The sequence below is a fragment of the Patagioenas fasciata genome, chromosome 21 (genome assembly GCF_037038585.1).
Source record: "Patagioenas fasciata isolate bPatFas1 chromosome 21, bPatFas1.hap1, whole genome shotgun sequence".
NCBI lineage: Eukaryota > Metazoa > Chordata > Aves > Columbiformes > Columbidae > Patagioenas > Patagioenas fasciata.
The window spans coordinates 2335587-2352862 of NC_092540.1; the positions used below are offsets into that span (position 1 = coordinate 2335587).

General features: G+C 44.5%; 2 protein-coding genes across 3 annotated transcripts; one reads left to right on the forward strand and one right to left on the reverse strand.

The window, feature by feature from the left end:
- Positions 1–21: 21 nt before the first annotated feature.
- Positions 22–8190, reverse strand: LOC136110701 (bile acid receptor-like). The gene is made up of 11 exons (XM_065854300.2): positions 8009–8190; positions 4924–5050; positions 4232–4597; positions 2708–2848; positions 2424–2563; positions 2230–2334; positions 2033–2132; positions 1582–1710; positions 909–1028; positions 403–516; positions 22–260 (listed from the first exon to the last, which is right to left on the reverse strand). Exons 2-11 carry the CDS (start codon positions 5012–5014, stop codon positions 22–24), a joined length of 1545 nt encoding a protein of 514 aa, XP_065710372.1. The 5' UTR covers positions 5015–5050; positions 8009–8190.
- Positions 8191–13600: 5410 nt separating this feature from the next.
- Positions 13601–16974, forward strand: SIKE1 (suppressor of IKBKE 1). Of its 2 annotated transcripts, none has more exons than XM_065854678.2 (5): positions 13601–13899; positions 13971–14076; positions 14333–14475; positions 15116–15229; positions 15564–16974. In XM_065854678.2, exons 1-5 carry the CDS (start codon positions 13741–13743, stop codon positions 15573–15575), a joined length of 534 nt encoding a protein of 177 aa, XP_065710750.1. In that variant the 5' UTR covers positions 13601–13740; the 3' UTR covers positions 15576–16974. The 2 variants fall into 2 exon arrangements, with proteins under 2 accessions (XP_065710750.1, XP_065710749.1); XM_065854677.2 differs by having other exon boundaries at positions 13602–13899; positions 15584–16974.
- Positions 16975–17276: the final 302 nt, after the last annotated feature.

The following is a 17276-nucleotide window of genomic DNA, read 5'->3' on the forward strand; positions in this document are numbered from 1 at the left end:
CTCCGTGAGGCGCCGCCTGGCTCAGTGCAGGTCCCAGATCTCGCAGAGCAGCGAGGTGAGCCGAGGGTCCTTCGTTCGCCATGTCACCAGCACCTCCGCGTGGGTGTGGTTGAGGGTGCGCAGTTCCGTCAGGCGCCCGATGAGGCGGGCGAAGTGCTGGGGGTCCTCGGGGTGGTGGATTTTGGAGTATTTGTAGAGGATGCCCAGGAGCGGCTCCTGCAGCTCTTCGACGTGGCGCTTGTTCCTCAGGAGCGGGCGGTCTGCGGAGCGGGGCGGGAGAGCGCGGTTAGCGGGCGGGGGGCGGGAACGCGGGGCGGCCGCACCGGGAGGGGACAGGGGGCAGCGCCCGGGGAAGGGAACGCTCGTCGTGACACCCTGACAGGGATCAGCCTCCCACTTTACCTGAAAAAAACACAGTTGTTGCCACAAGCAGGGCATATTCGGTCTCAGTGACTTTCAGTTCGCCCATGCTTCTGTAGAAGTAAAAGAGCGCGGTGATAAACTCCTCGGTTATACCTTAAAAGTGAAATAGAATAATTAGAATGTTATTTCGTAGAATCATTTTGGTTGGAAGAGACCCTCAAGATCATCAAATCCAACTGTTCCCCCAGCCCTGGCAGTGCCCCATGTCCTGAGAACCTCATGTCCGTCTGTCCACCCCTCCAGGGATGGTGACTCCAGCACTGCCCTGGGCAGCCTGTTCCAATGCCCCACAGCCCTTTGGGGAAGAAATTGTTCCTAAATCCAACCTCAACCTCCCCTGGTGCAACTTGAGGCCGTTTCCTCTGCTCCTGGCGCTTGTTCCTGGGAAGCAGAACCCGACCTCCCCTGGCTCCAAGCTCCTTTCAGGCAGTTGTAAAGCAAAAGTAAAAGATTCCCAAGTGTTTTGATTCTGAGGCCTCCATTACCTGTGGTGGTAGTGGAAGTTGGACTCTCTTCATTGTGGGACATTTCCATGGAATAAATGTTGTTTTTATCAAGGTTTTGAATGTGATGACATGTCCCATGATCGGAAAGTCTTATATGACCTGGAACAAGAGAGATGACAGTTCACAGCTAAGCTTAATACGGCTGAATATTTATCTGCATCTGCTTTGGAGACAGACACCTGGAAATGTGTTAATTTTTCCCAAAGGGAAAAGGGTGGAGGAGCCGACTAAAAGAAGTGCACTGCTGGACCTCATCCTCACTAGCAAGGAGGGTCTGGTTGAAGCGGTTGAAGCTGCCTTGGTTGCAGCGACTGTGAGATGGTGGAGTTCAGGATCTCCTGTGGCAGGAGCAGGATAGCAAGCAGAATTGCAACCCTGGATTTCACCTTCCTGTGTAACCTCATCTGGGTGTTCCTGCTCCGGCAGGGGGATTGCACTGGATGAGCTTTTGAGGTCCCTTCCAATCCCTAACTTTCTGTGATTCTGTGAAAAATACATGGAAGGTATGTGGGCATTACCTTTACTATTGTAAGTGCCACTATGCTTGAATAGGAAATTATTTTAAATCAAGTGAATGAAAATCAGTGGAAGTTGTTTCAAAATGACAAAACCTCCCAGTGGTGTTAATAGAAAGCATGTTAGTCAAACTTACTTCCACTTGTTGATGGTTGGCATTCACTAATTCTTTGGTTATATATTTGGGCTGAACGCAAAAACATTGCCTCAACTGTTGACCCTTTTAGCAGCGCAATCTGGTCTTCACTAGCTAAACTTTCAAATCCTGCAGAGAAAGATACATGTTAAGAACCAAAGAAGGCATAAAATAGTAAGTCACTCAAGATGGTATTTTAAAGCCCATGTACTTTCAGAAAATGTCTCTGTTCTATGTAAAAAATAGAGAGGAAATCTAATCATAGCAAGCTTTTGAAGTGAATGCTTCTGACTTGTCCTCATGACAAGTAGATGGTAACCCTGATTGTTGGAGCTGGAAGACAAAATAGTCAGTTGAATGAGAGTTTTCTTGGATTTATGCCATCGGTATGGTTTCTGCCTCTTTAAAAAGTCACACTATTCTGTAACATTTCCCAAAGGAAGGAACTTACCTGGAAGTCTTTTTGTGAAATCCACTAACACTTGCACATGGACAACTGCTGTCTCAGAGAGCCAGAGAAAGCTTTCCTCAGGACTTGCAGTTTCTTGTAGCTGCATGAAAGAGCATTTAGACACCTGGTATAACCAAGATACAGAGCTTAGGGTAATAATAACTTATCAATGCAGGCGGATTGTTCTGGATACTTACAAACTTCTTGGCTTCCTCAAGGGGAATTGTGTATTTTTGGTGTGCTGCTACAATGTGGTCAAGAAGCTGGTGTTCCCCTGGAGTCAGTTCCATCTTCTCTGGGATCTTTTGAAAAAATAAACCAATCAAGTGGCAGTGACTTGGGGCAAAAATAAATTATAAAAAGAGGTATTTTAAACAGAAAAATATCTCACTTTTCCAGATCTTGTTGTAGACGATACACGCTTACTATTTAGTCCTTCATCTTCCAGTTTTATGTTGCAAAGAAAACTGCTCTTCTGTTTGAAATTCTTCCTGAGTCGCTTTGACTTGCACTGTACTTCGGTCAGCAAACCTGCAAGGCATGGAAGTGTGAATCAATACGCATGAGAATTTTGCATGAAAAACTACTGTGCAATTTTTTTTTCCAGGGACTGACTTTGGAAAAGGTTTTATCTACATTGATGAGTAAAGTAGGCAGCACGAAAGGAGCACTTACATTCTGCCAGCATTCCCACAGCTTTGCACTTCTTCAGGCGACATTCCTGACACTTCCTTCGCATGTACATGTCCATTTCACAGTGACCACCGTTCTTGCATCGATATACTGCATTTTTGGTTATGCTACGTCGAAAGAAGCCTATGGACAAGGATGAGTTTATGACTGAAGGAATCTAAGGAGATTCATCTCATAATGATGTAAAGAATTAAAGTGTCTTTTGGTTTTGTTTCTTTGATTTTTTTTTCCATTATCTTGATTTTAAATTTGTTTTTTAACAACATAGTTATGTCTTGTTCTTTCAGATTAATATTAACCACTGTTTTCCTCACCTGATCAAGACAGCTCTTATATAGCGAGTTAAAATATAAGTAGCAAGTAATTATTACTTGTTTTTATTTTAATAAGTATAATAAATGGTCATGAGAAAATCAGCACCTGCTTAAACAGACACTATTCCAGTGAATAACAATGCAAACATCAGTTGTGTGAAATGCTCTTATTAAACACAGGCTGTGAAAGCGTTTCTTCAAAAAATATAAAAAATGTGAATGTTCCTGAGATCAGCTGATCAGAGGCAGCTCGGTGGGTCCCGATTAAGCAAAATCTTCGAGGTACGGAAAAGCCTTGTTTTGGGTTTTTTTTTTCTCTCAATTGGGCACTTTTGTTCTTGAGAGACCTGGAAGCTCCCGGCAGCCCTTGCGAGAGCAGCTGATGTGGAGTGGGCATTACCGTGGCAAGGGCGATCACACCCCCACTCCTCGTCTTGAAAAAGCCTCCAGGATGCATCACTGCCCACCAGGTGCTGGAAGGGGCAATCGGCTTGTGATGCGGGTGAGTAGCACCCACGCTGTGCTGCAGCAGCGGGTGCGGTAACACGTGCACTGGGGTGTAGAGGCTGTTACCTTTTGCTAGTTAGACTCTCTCACTTATTGCCACTGTCTCATACTGTTGCTGACCATGGTCTCGACCAGAAAGAGAGCTTGTCTGAAGAAGACTGTAGCAACTCAGACAGACTGTCTGCCCCGACCCGTGGCTGTTCAGGTTTCCGGCTGCAGGGAGTGCCAGAGCCTGCTGCTGCTGGATGACGATGGCCAGCATTCCACTGTGTGAGGTGTGAGCAGGTGCAAGATCTGCTCTACATGGTTGCAAAGCTTAAGGAGGAGATTGACAGAGGGTGACGGAACACTGGACCAGGCTGCCCAGGGAGGCTGTGAAGTCTCCTGCTCTGGAGGCATTCAAACCCGCCTGGACACCTTCCTGTGGAACCTCAGCTGGGTGTTCCTGCTCCGGTGGGGGAATTGCACTGGATGAGCTTTCCAGGTCCCTTCCAATCCCTAATATTCTGTGATTCTGTGGAGTAAGTGTGTTAGATAAAACATTCCTTAGATAAATTACAGTCCTTTGTAGAAATATCAACATAGAAAACAATGATTCTGTTTGCTTAAATCACAGATGTGGAAGGTTATGATGAGCACCGTGGGGCCGTGGTCCTGAGTAGGATACGCATCAGCCTGTTCCTACCTTTGCAGCCTTCGCAGGTGAGCGCGTTGTAGTGGTAGCCGGATGCCTTGTCACCGCACACCACACACAGCTCCTCCTGTCCCTTCAGCCGCAGGGAAGAGTGGTGGAATCTTGGCCGTTTCAGTCCTTGGTATCCACCATCATCGACATGGGGAGCCATGAACGGGGGTTTGGTTAACTCACAGCTGCTGCCAATGCACTGGCTGTCGCTGTACGGGGAGTCCAGCCCGTATGGGCTGTACTGGGACTGAGGAGGCGGTGACTGTAGCACTGGAGGAGGAATTGGAACTGTTGAGTATTGGCAGTAAGGCGCAGTCTGGAAATCGGTGTCTTGCAGGTGGTAGTTGATGTGCTCTGGTATGACATCTAGATACAGAAGAAATTGGAAATTATATAACCTGAAGAATATCTCAACATCAGCTACTTGAAAGCTTTAAAATGTTTTATAGATTAAATATTTAATCATAAATATTAGAGGAACACATTTTCAGAAGAGCAGTCTGACACATTCTTTTTAAAGAATGTATAAGCACATGGTAGTATATGTCAGTACACTTTCACTAGGGGCTTGATGGTCAAATGTGTAGCTTCTAAGAGCTTGTAAAGATAAACTAAAGTGAAGAAAATTATTTCCACAGATGTTCATTTTACTATACTGCTTTTTCATAGTGTACAGATTTTGTTTTACTCACCATAATACTGTATGGGCTCGGGCAGACAGTACCCGTCAGGTACAGTGACAAATGTGTTTGCCATATTCTGCTCCCAGCTGCACTGTTTCATTCACTTTGCTGTGTGATGGACTTTTAAGAAGGCAACCTAGAGAAATGGGAAAGGAAAGGGAACATCATGTGAGAAGGAGTTGCTGGGTAGGTTTACGTACAGAGCTAAAACCAGAAAACTCCAGAATGTGGAACAGTTTGAAGATCATAAGAGAAGCACAAGTGTGTACCAAGTCACATCATACTTTCAATGTATGTGACGTATCTTTGGAAAAGAACGCTTTCTCTGTGTGTTGTCAGCAGAAGGTGAAAAGATGCAGTGAGGCTGGAATGCTGATTTTTTTGTTATCTCAACTAGTAAATATTTGTTTGAAAGCGAAATGACTCACTGAATCATGAGGTCCTCCTTATCAGTTAGATCAATTTGGCCTGGGCAAAGTCTACATTTTTCCCCAAAAATGTCTATTTGCTGAAGAAATGCGTTCCTGGATTCCAGGAGTTTCTTGAAATAAAAATAATAAAAGAACAGAACCTAAAATAAAATGACACTGATGTAGTCTGATAAAAATATTATATTGGGAACATGAAGTACATATTACTAAATGCAAGGTGGTCAGCCCCAGCTCCCTCAGCCTTTCCTCACACGGGAGATGCTCCACTCCCTTCAGCATCTTGGTGGCTGCGCTGGACTCCCTCCAGCAGTTCCCTGTCCTTCTGGAACTGAGGGGCCACAACTGGACACAATATTCCAGGTGTGGTCTCCCCAGGGCAGAGCAGAGGGGCAGGAGAACCTCTCTAACCTACTGACCACCCCCTTCTAACCCACCCCAGGTACCATTGGCCTTCCTGGCCACAAGGGCCCAGTGCTGGCTCATGGTCACCCTGCTGTCCCCAGGACCCCCAGGTCCCTTTTCCCTACGCTGCTCTCTAATAGGTCATTCCCCAACTTATACTGGAACCTGGGGTCTAAAAAGCACTGAGCTTTTTAAAACAAATAAAAACAACAGAGTAAGATATGTATGGAAGGAACTTAATTTTCTAGGACAGGAAGGTTTGGATTATTTATAAGATTGACTGTCATAGTCACATGTTATGACCTTTGCCTCACCCTTTATATGTGAGTCAGTCAGCAATGGAGCAGCCGCCTCCAGACTTGAGGAGTTGCTGAAATTTTGTGATGCGCTATATGCTGCTCTCTGAAAGGTTCAGTAGCCACCCAAGCTGCTGGCACTGAGCTGTGCCCCGGAGCCCACACAGACACTCAGGAACCTTTTGCCGAGCAGACAAGTACATCCTGCGTGCCCACAAAGCTCCGCTCTGCGCTGGGACGCTGTGGGATCCTTCACAGAATGCCGCATACGGGCCCAATTGTAATTTTCAAAACATAATAACTTGGATAAAATTGCAATAAGGTTGGAGTAAGAGCTTTGGGTGTTTGGGGCAGTTATAGTCATATATATACATTCCTAAGGATGATGCATAAAGGTCAATCAGCCTAAAAAAGTAGCAGTAACTGAAAACAAAATAAGATGAATGTTTTAAGACCTTGTTTCATAGAATCACAAGCAGTAACACAGTTAGGATTAAAGCGTTCAGTCCTTAGTTGGACATACTGACCTGCAAGAACATGTTGGCTGCATAAAGGCACATGGTGCTTCCTGCTTTCCCTTCTTCTCAGTTACTTTTGAGGTGCTATTTCTGCTGGTCATTTTCATATGTGACATCACAATCGTGGGGGTTGTTTATTTGTTTGGTTTTAATTTTAAAAGCCTCTACAAGCAAGGTAATTTTTTGCAAAAGACGTGCCCTAGGCTCTGGGCTGCTTCAGCACATTTGAAAATGTTGCGCTTTCACAGGCTTAGTTTGGACAGTAATCAGTCTTCCGAATGAATAGCGTTCAATATAAATTGGAATATATGTTGATTCAAGCAGCTGCTTATCCATCTAATACAGTAATTCAGTGGCATTAAGGTATTAGTCCTAACTGAAAGACTTCAATTTATCAAAGATGGAAGCCATTAAAGAAAGAAAAAGCCATTAATTTATAAAAGGAAAGAAGAATCACAAACCAGCCACTTAACAGAATGTACATGTTCAGACTAGAATATGTACTGTACATCTGCTTCTTGTTATTTATGGTGAAAGATGTCGTTTTTATCATTTTTATTGCTATAAAATATTGTATCATAAAGTAACATATCATCAACTTATATCGTTAAATTTATTAAGATGCAAAACATACTTCTTGTAGAAGAGGCTCCAGGGAGCTCTCTCAGTATTGACAGTACTTTAACTGCTATCGTAAATATTTTGACAGTTGAGTCACAGGGAAATTTCTTGTTTACAGGGAATTTTAGGACTCAAGCTGAAGGTCTTCAACATTTATTTAACACACCTTGTGGCACGTTAATGATCATGTAGTGGAACCAGACAGCACATTGCAATCTTGATGTTAACCACGGTACTTTTTTTGCTTCTGGGGAACTTAGCTTAATTTTTCAATTTGTGACATTTATAACAAAACTGAAAACAAATTTAATGGAGCATAATTGGTGGCAACTCTGTGCAATGCCAGGTGATGTAGCCGCTTCACTCAGGCAATTCAGTAATCACTGGTTACTATAATTAAGGAATGATTTTGCAGGAGAAGTTGTAGGATCACCTGATTGATCCTATATGCAGCTTACATGCATTAGTAAGGATTTATCTGTTTCTCCCAGTTTTAATACGCCAGGAAGCTCCCAAAGCTGCTGTTCAAAGAAATCCGCTTCTCATTAAACATGTTCCTTCCTTGTCATATAATAACCATGATAGGAATTGGCTCTGTATGTCAAATGTAGTTAATGATGGAACAAACTGTTGGGAGCAGGATACCAAATTTAAAAGCGCATGTTGTCTGTTTTCATTTAGTCAGTCATTGAAAAAGAAAGAACAAAAAAGGAAAAAAAGAAGAAAAAACCCCAATGCCTGAAATATTTTCACATGGCAAATTGTTTATGGCTACAGCAACAATTTATAATCCCACAGCATTCGAAGAAGTAAGTGAAATACTTACAGTAGTCGCAGAGAGTTTCTTGCCTGCAGAGCGGAGCTGGGCTGTCGCGCTGATCCCGGCTCTGAGTCCAGCTGGAGCAAACGGGGCCTTTTCCCTATTTATCAGTTTCTGTGCACACACGGGGCTCCAGACACTCCGCAGAGCAACGCGCCGGCTCGGAGACACAAACTTCCCACACAGCCTCTGCTGGGGTCGGAGCAAGGGCAGCTGCGAGTCCACATAAATCAAATAATAACTGGGTCATCAGGGACAGAGGCCAGAGGGACCCTCACGTCACTGTTTCCCAGAGTTCTCCCTGCCCAATTACTAAATATTCTGCTTTCTTGATAGAATTTAAAATTCTCCCATTTTGATTGCTTAACATTGACATATCTGAGTGCTGATGGATAACATTTCCTGGACAGAGAAAGTATTGCAATCGGATTATTTGTAGATATATACATGACATTATAATTGAATTTGGAAACACACAGCTAGGCCAGTATCTCCAAATACAACACACCTTGTTCTCCCTATTCTGTGACAAGGGGTAATGGGTTCAAACTGGAACACAGGAGGTTCCACTTAAATATGAGAAGAAACTTCTTCCTGGTGAGGGTGGCAGAGCCTGGCCCAGGCTGCCCAGGGAGGTTGTGGAGTCTCCTTCTCTGCAGACATTCAAACCCGCCTGGACACCTTCCTGTGGAACCTCAGCTGGGTGTTCCTGCTCCATGGGGGGATTGCACTGGATGAGCTTTCCAGGGCCCTTCCAACCCCTGACATTCTGGGATTCTGTGATTCTGTGAAGTTGTCTGTACAATCTTCATCACTGGATGTTTTGAAGATCGGTTTGGGCTACCTGGTAAAACTTATGAATTGTTCTCTCTGAGTTATTTTGGTCTGTAAAGGAAGAGAAAGGACTTTTTGAGATCTCTTCCAGCTCTCTTTTCTGTTATTTTCCTTACATACATCAATTTTGTAAAACACTGATAAAGTCTCCGATCAGTAACATGCCTAGTGCCATTTAAACGGGCAAAGGAAATAATGCTATACCTCAAGCATGCTTTACTAGAGGTGAGTAAACAAAGTGTTACTCATGGATACAGCCTGAAGATATTAGATGACCAAGTCCATGTCATGAGCCAAAATCTACAAGTGCCACTGAAGTGGAGAATAAGGGACACACATGTTTTCCATGGAAAATAATCAGATCTGGTGACATTGGTCTGACCTGAACACCGTGCATTGCGCCGCTTTTGTGGCCTCTTTCCATCGTTAGTGTAAACCGTGAGCTTCTGTGGAGTCTCATTACACACAATGTCTGTCTTTGTGCAGTGAGGTCTAAGAATTTGGTGGGTGCTGAAACTGCAGATCAAGAAAGAGCTTCCCTGCGCTGATACCTGCTGGGAGAATTCAGTTTCAAGCTAAGCAGAACTCTTTGTTCATCAGAACTAGAGATTCCAGAGCTCTGTAACTTGTTTGGTATCCGAATGGTTAAAGGAAACCATATCTACTCCAGCTGGATCTTCTCTACATAACTGACCCGTTCGGCTTGATCTGGTAATGGATTGTTTACGTAACTTCAGTAATTAACCACTATCAGCCTCATTAATGAAACATAAACCACCTCTTCTGCTCATTTATAAAGTATTTGTCAAACAAAACTTAAACAAGGGGCAGGATCTCAGCAAAGTAACAGTCTTTCGAAAGCTACTGAGACTGACTGAAAGTCATGATGGTCACTTTGTTGTTGTTTTTCAGTAAAAATGAACCAGAAGCGATGGCATTGTCTATTGCTTTTGGCTAACTTCGCACAGAAACATCTGAGATCTGTCACATGAGGTCAATGATGGCTGGACAACTATTTTGGCCACTTCAGTACAAAATACTGATGTTCCAGCTCATTACTGTAAATCATTAAATGATGAAAGCAAGAGTCAAATACTAAACAATTGGCAGCCTTTGGAAAACTAATTTCTAATTACAGTAATTGTCGTTATGTGTGAGTTAAAGGTTATATTGAAGTATAGATGCATTAGTGTTCAGCAAGGGACAATGTGGAAGTAAAGATACAAACTCAAGCTTGATTACAATCTGCTGCAATGATTTCAGAATCAATAATGCATAGAGAATACTTCTAAATGTAACTTTGAGCATTGAGGTTCTTAAATGACCGTACTTCTTTGTAGGTACAGCAAAGAGAAGCCAAGTCCTGGAACCAGTTTCCATAAAGCAGAACATCTTGACACCATATTAAGCATTACAGAATAATTATATTGGAATCCCTTGGTCAGCATTTTATTGGCAGTGGCGTCTTGCTGCTGAGAGGCCAAAATAGCTGGATATTTCCATTTATCAGTGAGAATGTTTTCCTTTTTTCTAGCCTGGATTCCATCTTAAGGACATTAGTTTTAATAGCAAAAAAAATAATATTAGACTCATAAATGTAAATGCTGTGGTGGAATTGGTGACTGTAGATTCATCAAAGCAGGATAATTAAGATGAACAATAAGACTGAGTTTCCTGGCACTAACTATTGTCACAGAATGACCCTTTTATGCAACAGTGATCCACCTGGAAGTATAAGCTAGAAGTGCAAGACGAGGATTCACGTGGCCTCCTGGTTTGTGAGTCTCTGTGCTACAGGTTTTGTTGAGGACAATAGTAGTGAAATTGTGGCCGTAGCTGATGACTGTGTTAACACTGTCACTTAGTCTGAAAAGCAAGCAGTCAGGAAGTGTTGGCGTTTGCAGTGTGACAGAGAAGTCTGGTTTGCTTTTTAACTGAGCTGGAGTTGCTGAAATGCTTGGCTGTCAGACACCGAAGGAGGGACTTGTAGGGGCAATTCAGTTTTTGAAAAGCTAAAGGCTGCTGCATTGCTATGTGAGACTTGCACCTTCAGAGACTCACCAAAATTTTTCAAACAGTGCAGACGACACTTACAGTTAACACGATTTTAATGGAAGCCCAAGAATTATCCTAGAAATTTGCCCTTTATTCTTTTACCTACTTCCAGATGTTGCCATTTTCTACCAGTCAGTTCCTCTTTGCAGCATTATCCATCATTTACTCCACTGCCGGTGCCTGGATAAGCTACGGGCGTTACCTCTTGCACATTGTTTTAACATCCTCAACACCGATGCCTGAGCTCAGCCCAGGTTTGCAGATACCATGTTGTGCTCAGGATTCTGCGCTGTGCCTGTTACCAATCTCTTTATTTTTTCTGTGCTTTTGGTCTGTCTAGATTTCTTTCCCTTTTGATTTCCCTGCTGTGAGCAAGAACCTCCTCAGCTGTACTCAGAAATGCTGTGTATTTATTCCATTGCAGAAATACTGTTTATGATTTTGCAAAGATGGCCTAGAAGTGGTCTTGGTTCTGCAGCGGCTTGGCTGGTTTGGAGAGCCCCAATATGCTTCTATCTACTTCTGCTAGAACATGTTCTGTTTGACAAAATACAGCCATGTGGTTAAGAGTTATTAAAAGCATTAAAGCATTAACCTCTTGTAACCTCATTTTTCACTTTGTACACATACATAAGTGTTTAATCGAATTGAAGTTAAACACTAAAAAGTTTGAGAGGCCAAATTTATACATTCTCTTCAGTTTATACAGAAGTGATGCGATAAGCCAAAGGAATTATAAGACACCACTACTCAGAAAATGCTCCACTGATTTGTTTAAGCTCTGTTGCCACATCCTAGAAGTTTTGGTGACGAGCATTCCCAGCATTTAAACCAAGGAGCTTTGTCCTACTGGGATCCAATCTGCGTCCTGGCGCCACACTAGCTTGTTCTTCTGTCCTTTGGAAGTTGAACAAATGATTCTGTGTCAAAAGATCTGTGGAGAGGGGGTGAGGAGACGAGACTCAGCGCTGGGTGGCGGTGGGATCGGTGTCTCCTGTCTTCTCATTCTGCATTCTTATTTCCAGCAGCCAGAATCCCACCGAGGGACTGCACCGATGGCCCTCGTCCCCCTCGCTTGTCTCTGCTTGGCACAAAAGGCCAGGATGTCATCTCTGAAGCCAGGGAAAAGTGAGTATTACATCCTAAGTATAAAGACAAGGAATAGAACAGGCCAGAGATTCAGCCACACAACCCAGGTGCGGTGTCTGCTGAGGTGTAACGAAGGACCAGAGGGTAAAACTTGCTATAAAGCATGGGCTGGACCTTGAGTTCCACACAACTTACTATAAAGCAGCCTTACATTTCCCAAATTTGAAAAATATCTCTCATACTGTACTACTTAATCTGATTCTGATTAAATACTCCAGATGCTTGCTCTATTATCTTCTGGATTGTATGAATGCTTTGAGATTGTTGCTGATATAAAATTATCTTATTCAGCACTTCTGCAGTGTGCTTGATTATCTCTGGGATCATAAAGATACTTTTATCTGATAAAGCATCCTCTATTTTTCTTATGTGCCTGTCTGAACGGGGATTTAAACTTGAAAGATGACCCATGTCAAAGGGAGTCCTGTTAAAACATTGTTGTTGAAAACATTATTAATAAGGTTCTTAATACTAAATAAAAAAGCTTTGTGGCACAAAGTTAACAAAGCATCAAGGACATCACAGATCACCAACAGTAGCTTTAGTTAGCAAATAAATATCAAAGCAGCAAGTCAGCATTACAAAGCTTGTTATTTTAACTTGAGTGGAGGATGTTTACTGTTAAAAGGGACAAACAAGAATGTCAGATAAGATGACAGCTCAACAGATCTCAACCCAGAATTTATCACACACTGTTTAAGGGAGTATTTAAAAAGATTACCCGGACCCCCTGGGGTCAAGGCCAGATGCCCTTCTGCAAATAGCCTGCCCCACACAGAGCAGCGTCTGTTTGAACCAGAGCCTTTCCACACGGGTTTCCTCTCACAGAGAAGTGTTATGATGCTTCTGAGTCACCGCGTCTGAGAACACCAATCTCTGTGGGTGTAAGAGTTTCTGTCATGGAGACAACGTGCAGTGTTGGGCTGGTATAAATAGAAGTGCGTTATGATGGTGAAGGCATTAACCTGGTGCAGATCACTTTGCGGTGCTGTTTTCCTAGGGAGATCGGTGTCTGCTCCCCCCAAAAGCCAGAACCACAGAATCATTGTGGTGGGAAGAGACCCTCAAGATCATGGAGTCCAACCATAACCCACCCCCAGCACTGCCCCATGTCCTGAGAACCTCATGTCCGTCTGTCCAACCCTCCAGGGATGGTGACTCCAGCACTGCCCTGGGCAGCCTGTTCCAATGCCCCACAGCCCTTTGGGGAAGAAATTGTTCCTAAATCCAACCTCAACCTCCCCTGGTGCAACTTGAGGCCGTTTCCTCTGCTCCTGGCGCTTGTTCCTGGGGAGCAGAGCCCGACCCCCCCTGGCTCCAAGCTCCTTTCAGGCAGTTCAGAGATCAGAAGGTCTCCCCTCAGCTCTGTTCTCCAGCTGAACCCCGGGTCTCTCAGCCGCTCCATCACCCCGCTCTCCAGCGCACACCGACTGTCCCGGTTACCGAGGTCCCCGCAGCCCCGCCCCCTGGCGGCCGCTGCTCAGCCCGCGCGTCAATTCGAGCGGCGAGCGACTCCGTCCCGCGCATGCGCACATGCGGCGTGCGCGCAGCGGCCGGAAGCGGCGGCGGCCCCGGCCCGGGACTCGCCCGCGTCCGGCGGCGGCAGCGGGATCGTGGTTTCGCGCCGCCGGTGCGGAGCCGTGCGGCCGGGCATGGGGCCGCCGCGGGGCTGAGCAGCGCTGCCCTCCCCAGCGCCCGCCATGACCTGCACCATCGAGAAGATCCTCACGGACGCCAAGACGCTGCTGGAGCGGCTGAAGGAGCACGACACCGCCGCCGAGTCGCTCATCGACCAGTCCGCCGTCCTGCACCAGCGTGTGGCCGCCATGAGGGAGGCGGGCGCGGCGGGGACCGAGAAGGTGAGAGCGGGCGGCGGGCGGGTGTGCCGGCGGGCGGTGGGGCAGCCGGACCGACTGCTGTGTCTCCGCAGGGCCCGGGCGCCGCGGCGGAGCGGCCCGACCCGTCCCGGCTGCGGCCGCACCTGCTCCTGTCCCAGGAGAACACGCAGATCCGCGACCTGCAGCAGGAGAACCGGGGTGAGCGGGGGGGTGGCGGTGCGCTGGGGGGGGCTGTGCTGGGGGTGATGTGCAGGGGGACCCCCAGGGCCGCTGTTGTGGGAGGGGTCCGGGGGTTGCATCTGTTCCGCCTTCTCTCGGTGTGGAAGCGACCACCGGTGTCAGGGAGGCTGCTCGCCTTAACCCCTGGGGAGCACCTGGTGCCAGGTACCTCTGGGCACCTCCTGCTGTGCAAAGTTGCCTGCAGTTTGTGGCAGTGACACTCTGTGTTTTGCAGAGCTGTGGATTTCGCTGGAGGAGCACCAAGATGCGTTAGAGCTTATTATGAGCAAATACAGAAAGCAGATGTTACAGCTTTTGCAGGGGAGAAAAGGTGAAGATGCAGAACCGGTCTTGAAAGTTCATCAGGCTAATTCTTTGGTAAGATGGGATGGGAACAGAAGAGAGCTCAGACCCGCAGTTCCCTGTCTCTTGCTTGCTTTCATACAACCTTGTTTCCATTCATGGAACATCTCTGCTCCAAAATACATTTTCTGAAACTCTTGTCCCTCTTTGCTGGCTCTTTTTCTCTATACCTTTTACAGCACACAGTTGTAACAGTTATCACAGAGGACACTAAAAAGCATAATCCTTTCACAGCCCAGGTGAAGGCTTGTTTTTTATATACTAGGTGGTAATTCCCTGGGTTAAGCTTAATGGACTTGATTCTCTACTGTGAAATCAAATCATATTCACGTGAACCTGCATCTGTTGTCTCAGTCCTTGTCACACTTGAAATTATTTCTATCTGAGTAAGTCTGGGTGCCTTATCTTGCCCACTGATGTTCTATTCACTGTTTTCATTGGTGACTCATGACAATGGACAATAAGGTACATGTTTTCATCTTTAGGCAGGATACAAGTTAGAAACGATTGCAGGTCCTTGGGGGGAAAGTATTAAAATTCAAACCAGATAAATAATCCAAGACGAAGAAAATGAAAGTTACTGATTTAGAAGGGATAAATTATTATTGCTGCTTTTGCCTGAGCATATTGAATATATTACTTTTATGTCTTCCAGGAAATTGAAAGTCAAATAGACAGAATATGTGAGATGGGCGAGGTGATGAGAAAAGCTATTCAAGTGGATGATGATCAGTTCTTTAAAGTTCAGGAGAAACTAGCTCAGCTGGAGGTAAGAACAGATCAAATTGCTAAGTATAGACCGAGCTTCGGGAGTCTCCAGAGTTACTCTGGACTTCCTGTGTTTGTGTGCATCAAAGATTTATAACAACCAAAAATTTTGGGGCGGGAATGCAGAATGTGATCTGTTTATTTTCAAGTTTTGGATGTTTGTATTATATACATGAAGCCAGAAGCAAAATATAAGCTTTAAATGCTGTTCCCCTCTGGCTAGCACTGTATTCGTGCTTGTGTTACAGAACCATTGTTTTATTCAGCTGTGAAGGAGTGTGGGCTATTTAAAGATTATCGTCCTTTAATTGTGAATTAGTTCATTTCTGTTTCAGCGAAAATATTGATTTTGCAGCTTGAAAACAAAGAGCTGCGTGAACTCTTGTCAATCAGCAAAGAATCTTTTGAGGTGGGGAGAGAAGATCTGCCTGACTGTGAAGCGTAGGTCACAAAATAACCTTATCTCCAGAACCTGACTTCAGAGACTGTTATGAAACTACCCTACAAGGCTGGGTTTCCATTTGTTCTTTCAGGTGTTTCTTTGTATGTTTGCTTTATCTTTCAAACGTGTGGGCTGTTTTTTCTGCGTTTTTCTGAAATGACATACTCTTGATGGCAAAGGCTTGCGTTGCTGCTCCGTCGTAGTAATTGCAGCATACAGATGCTTAACAATGAAGTATTTATGATGTGTACTCCCTTGTGATAGTTTTTATTTTCCTGTTTTTGTTATTTTTGTGAGCTTTAGTTAATAATTCCAACTTAAACCCACCTGTTCAGTAGCTAGAGAACATAATACAGGTGATTATCTTATTTGATAGAAGGGATATTATTCAAAAACTCCATTGTAAATGGTGGGGGCACGTTTTGCTCTGCCTGCACAAAGCAGACACGCAGAGGTTTTGTTTTGCTCTGAAGAGCTGGCGCTCGGCGTTTGGCTGGGTTAACGTCGTTACTTGGACAGCCGCGCAGAAGCAGGTCAGGAGAACCGCACTTGAAGTAGTGACTACGTCAGGAGCAGACTTTACCTTGATTTACGGGTGAAAATCGGAGTGGTGACCCATTCTGACACTTGTGCGTTTTTGAAGGATGTTATTTAGCTATATTTTTTAGTTTTTATGGGTAGACCTGTCCCATCTTTCCCAGTGCTCCAAGGTGGGTGGTGCTGGCCGGCTCTGATCTGCGGGCAGCGCTCTCAAACCCGCACAGAACACGGCCCGTGGATCAAAGCTCTTCGGCCTCCCACCGCTTTGGACTTTGGGAAGGGCGAGCTGAGGTGTCCACCTCAAAACTAAACCAAAACCAACCACGTCAACATGTTTTTAATGTTGCATCACAGGTAAGTCTAGCGATAGATGTTACATAGTTATTGCAGAATCCTACATTGAGTGAAATTAAAGCTGCAGTCTTGTAGGAATTTCTCAATATTGTGATATTTTTAATGATGTTTTTATATAAAGATTTCTTTCTTACCTGTGATCGAAGAATAATCCTCCAAGAACAGGAAACGTCTCATTTCCAATATTAGTTTCAATTTTTATGCCACTTCCTCCCAAGTGAGAATTTTGGTAGGTGCGGAAGGTGATGTACATTCCTGTGCTTATTAAGAGACGTTTTCTTGCAACCATTTGGAATATCCAGCAAGATTGTTTGGCAGTTATAAGGGATTTCTGTACAGGAGTATTCTTGTATACAATCCTTTTCTATTAGAACTTGTGTAAGACGGAATAAAAACCCCGATGGGCAGTATTTTCTCAAGTGTATTCTGTTTTGTGAATCCTGGGGATAATTCTGTCTGTTGCACATGTACCCAAGCCTTTTGCACCCCCTCTAATTTTTACTTTGCCTGAATGAAATATTATAGTGACCAAAAATACTGCGTTTAATCTCTTTTAAATTAACATGATCTGAAATGCCTGTGATGATGCATTTTTTACCTTTATTATCCTGGTGTAGGTTAACATTCCACTAATGGGCTAGTTGCTGTGCAGCCTGAAAAAATGGAAACTAAATAGCAGTTGCTTTGACTAATGAGTTTATTATTCATTAGT

What these genes read in the sequence shown, in the direction of transcription:
- LOC136110701 (XM_065854300.2), bottom strand. Translation starts at nt 5,014, where the DNA reads ATGAAACAGTGCAGCTGGGAGCAGAATATGGCAAACACATTTGTCACT. An exon ending in CGAGCCCATACAGTATTATG is followed by an intron (nt 4,598 to 4,923) that starts GTGAGTAAAACA and finishes TTCTGTATCTAG; the next exon opens with ATGTCATACCAGAGCACATC. An exon ending in TTGAGGAAGCCAAGAAGTTT is followed by an intron (nt 2,133 to 2,229) that starts GTAAGTATCCAG and finishes TCTTTCATGCAG; the next exon opens with CTACAAGAAACTGCAAGTCC.
- SIKE1 (XM_065854677.2), top strand. Translation starts at nt 13,741, where the DNA reads ATGACCTGCACCATCGAGAAGATCCTCACGGACGCCAAGACGCTGCTG. An exon ending in CCTGCAGCAGGAGAACCGGG is followed by an intron (nt 14,077 to 14,332) that starts GTGAGCGGGGGG and finishes TGTGTTTTGCAG; the next exon opens with AGCTGTGGATTTCGCTGGAG. An exon ending in AGAAACTAGCTCAGCTGGAG is followed by an intron (nt 15,230 to 15,583) that starts GTAAGAACAGAT and finishes TTGATTTTGCAG; the next exon opens with CTTGAAAACAAAGAGCTGCG.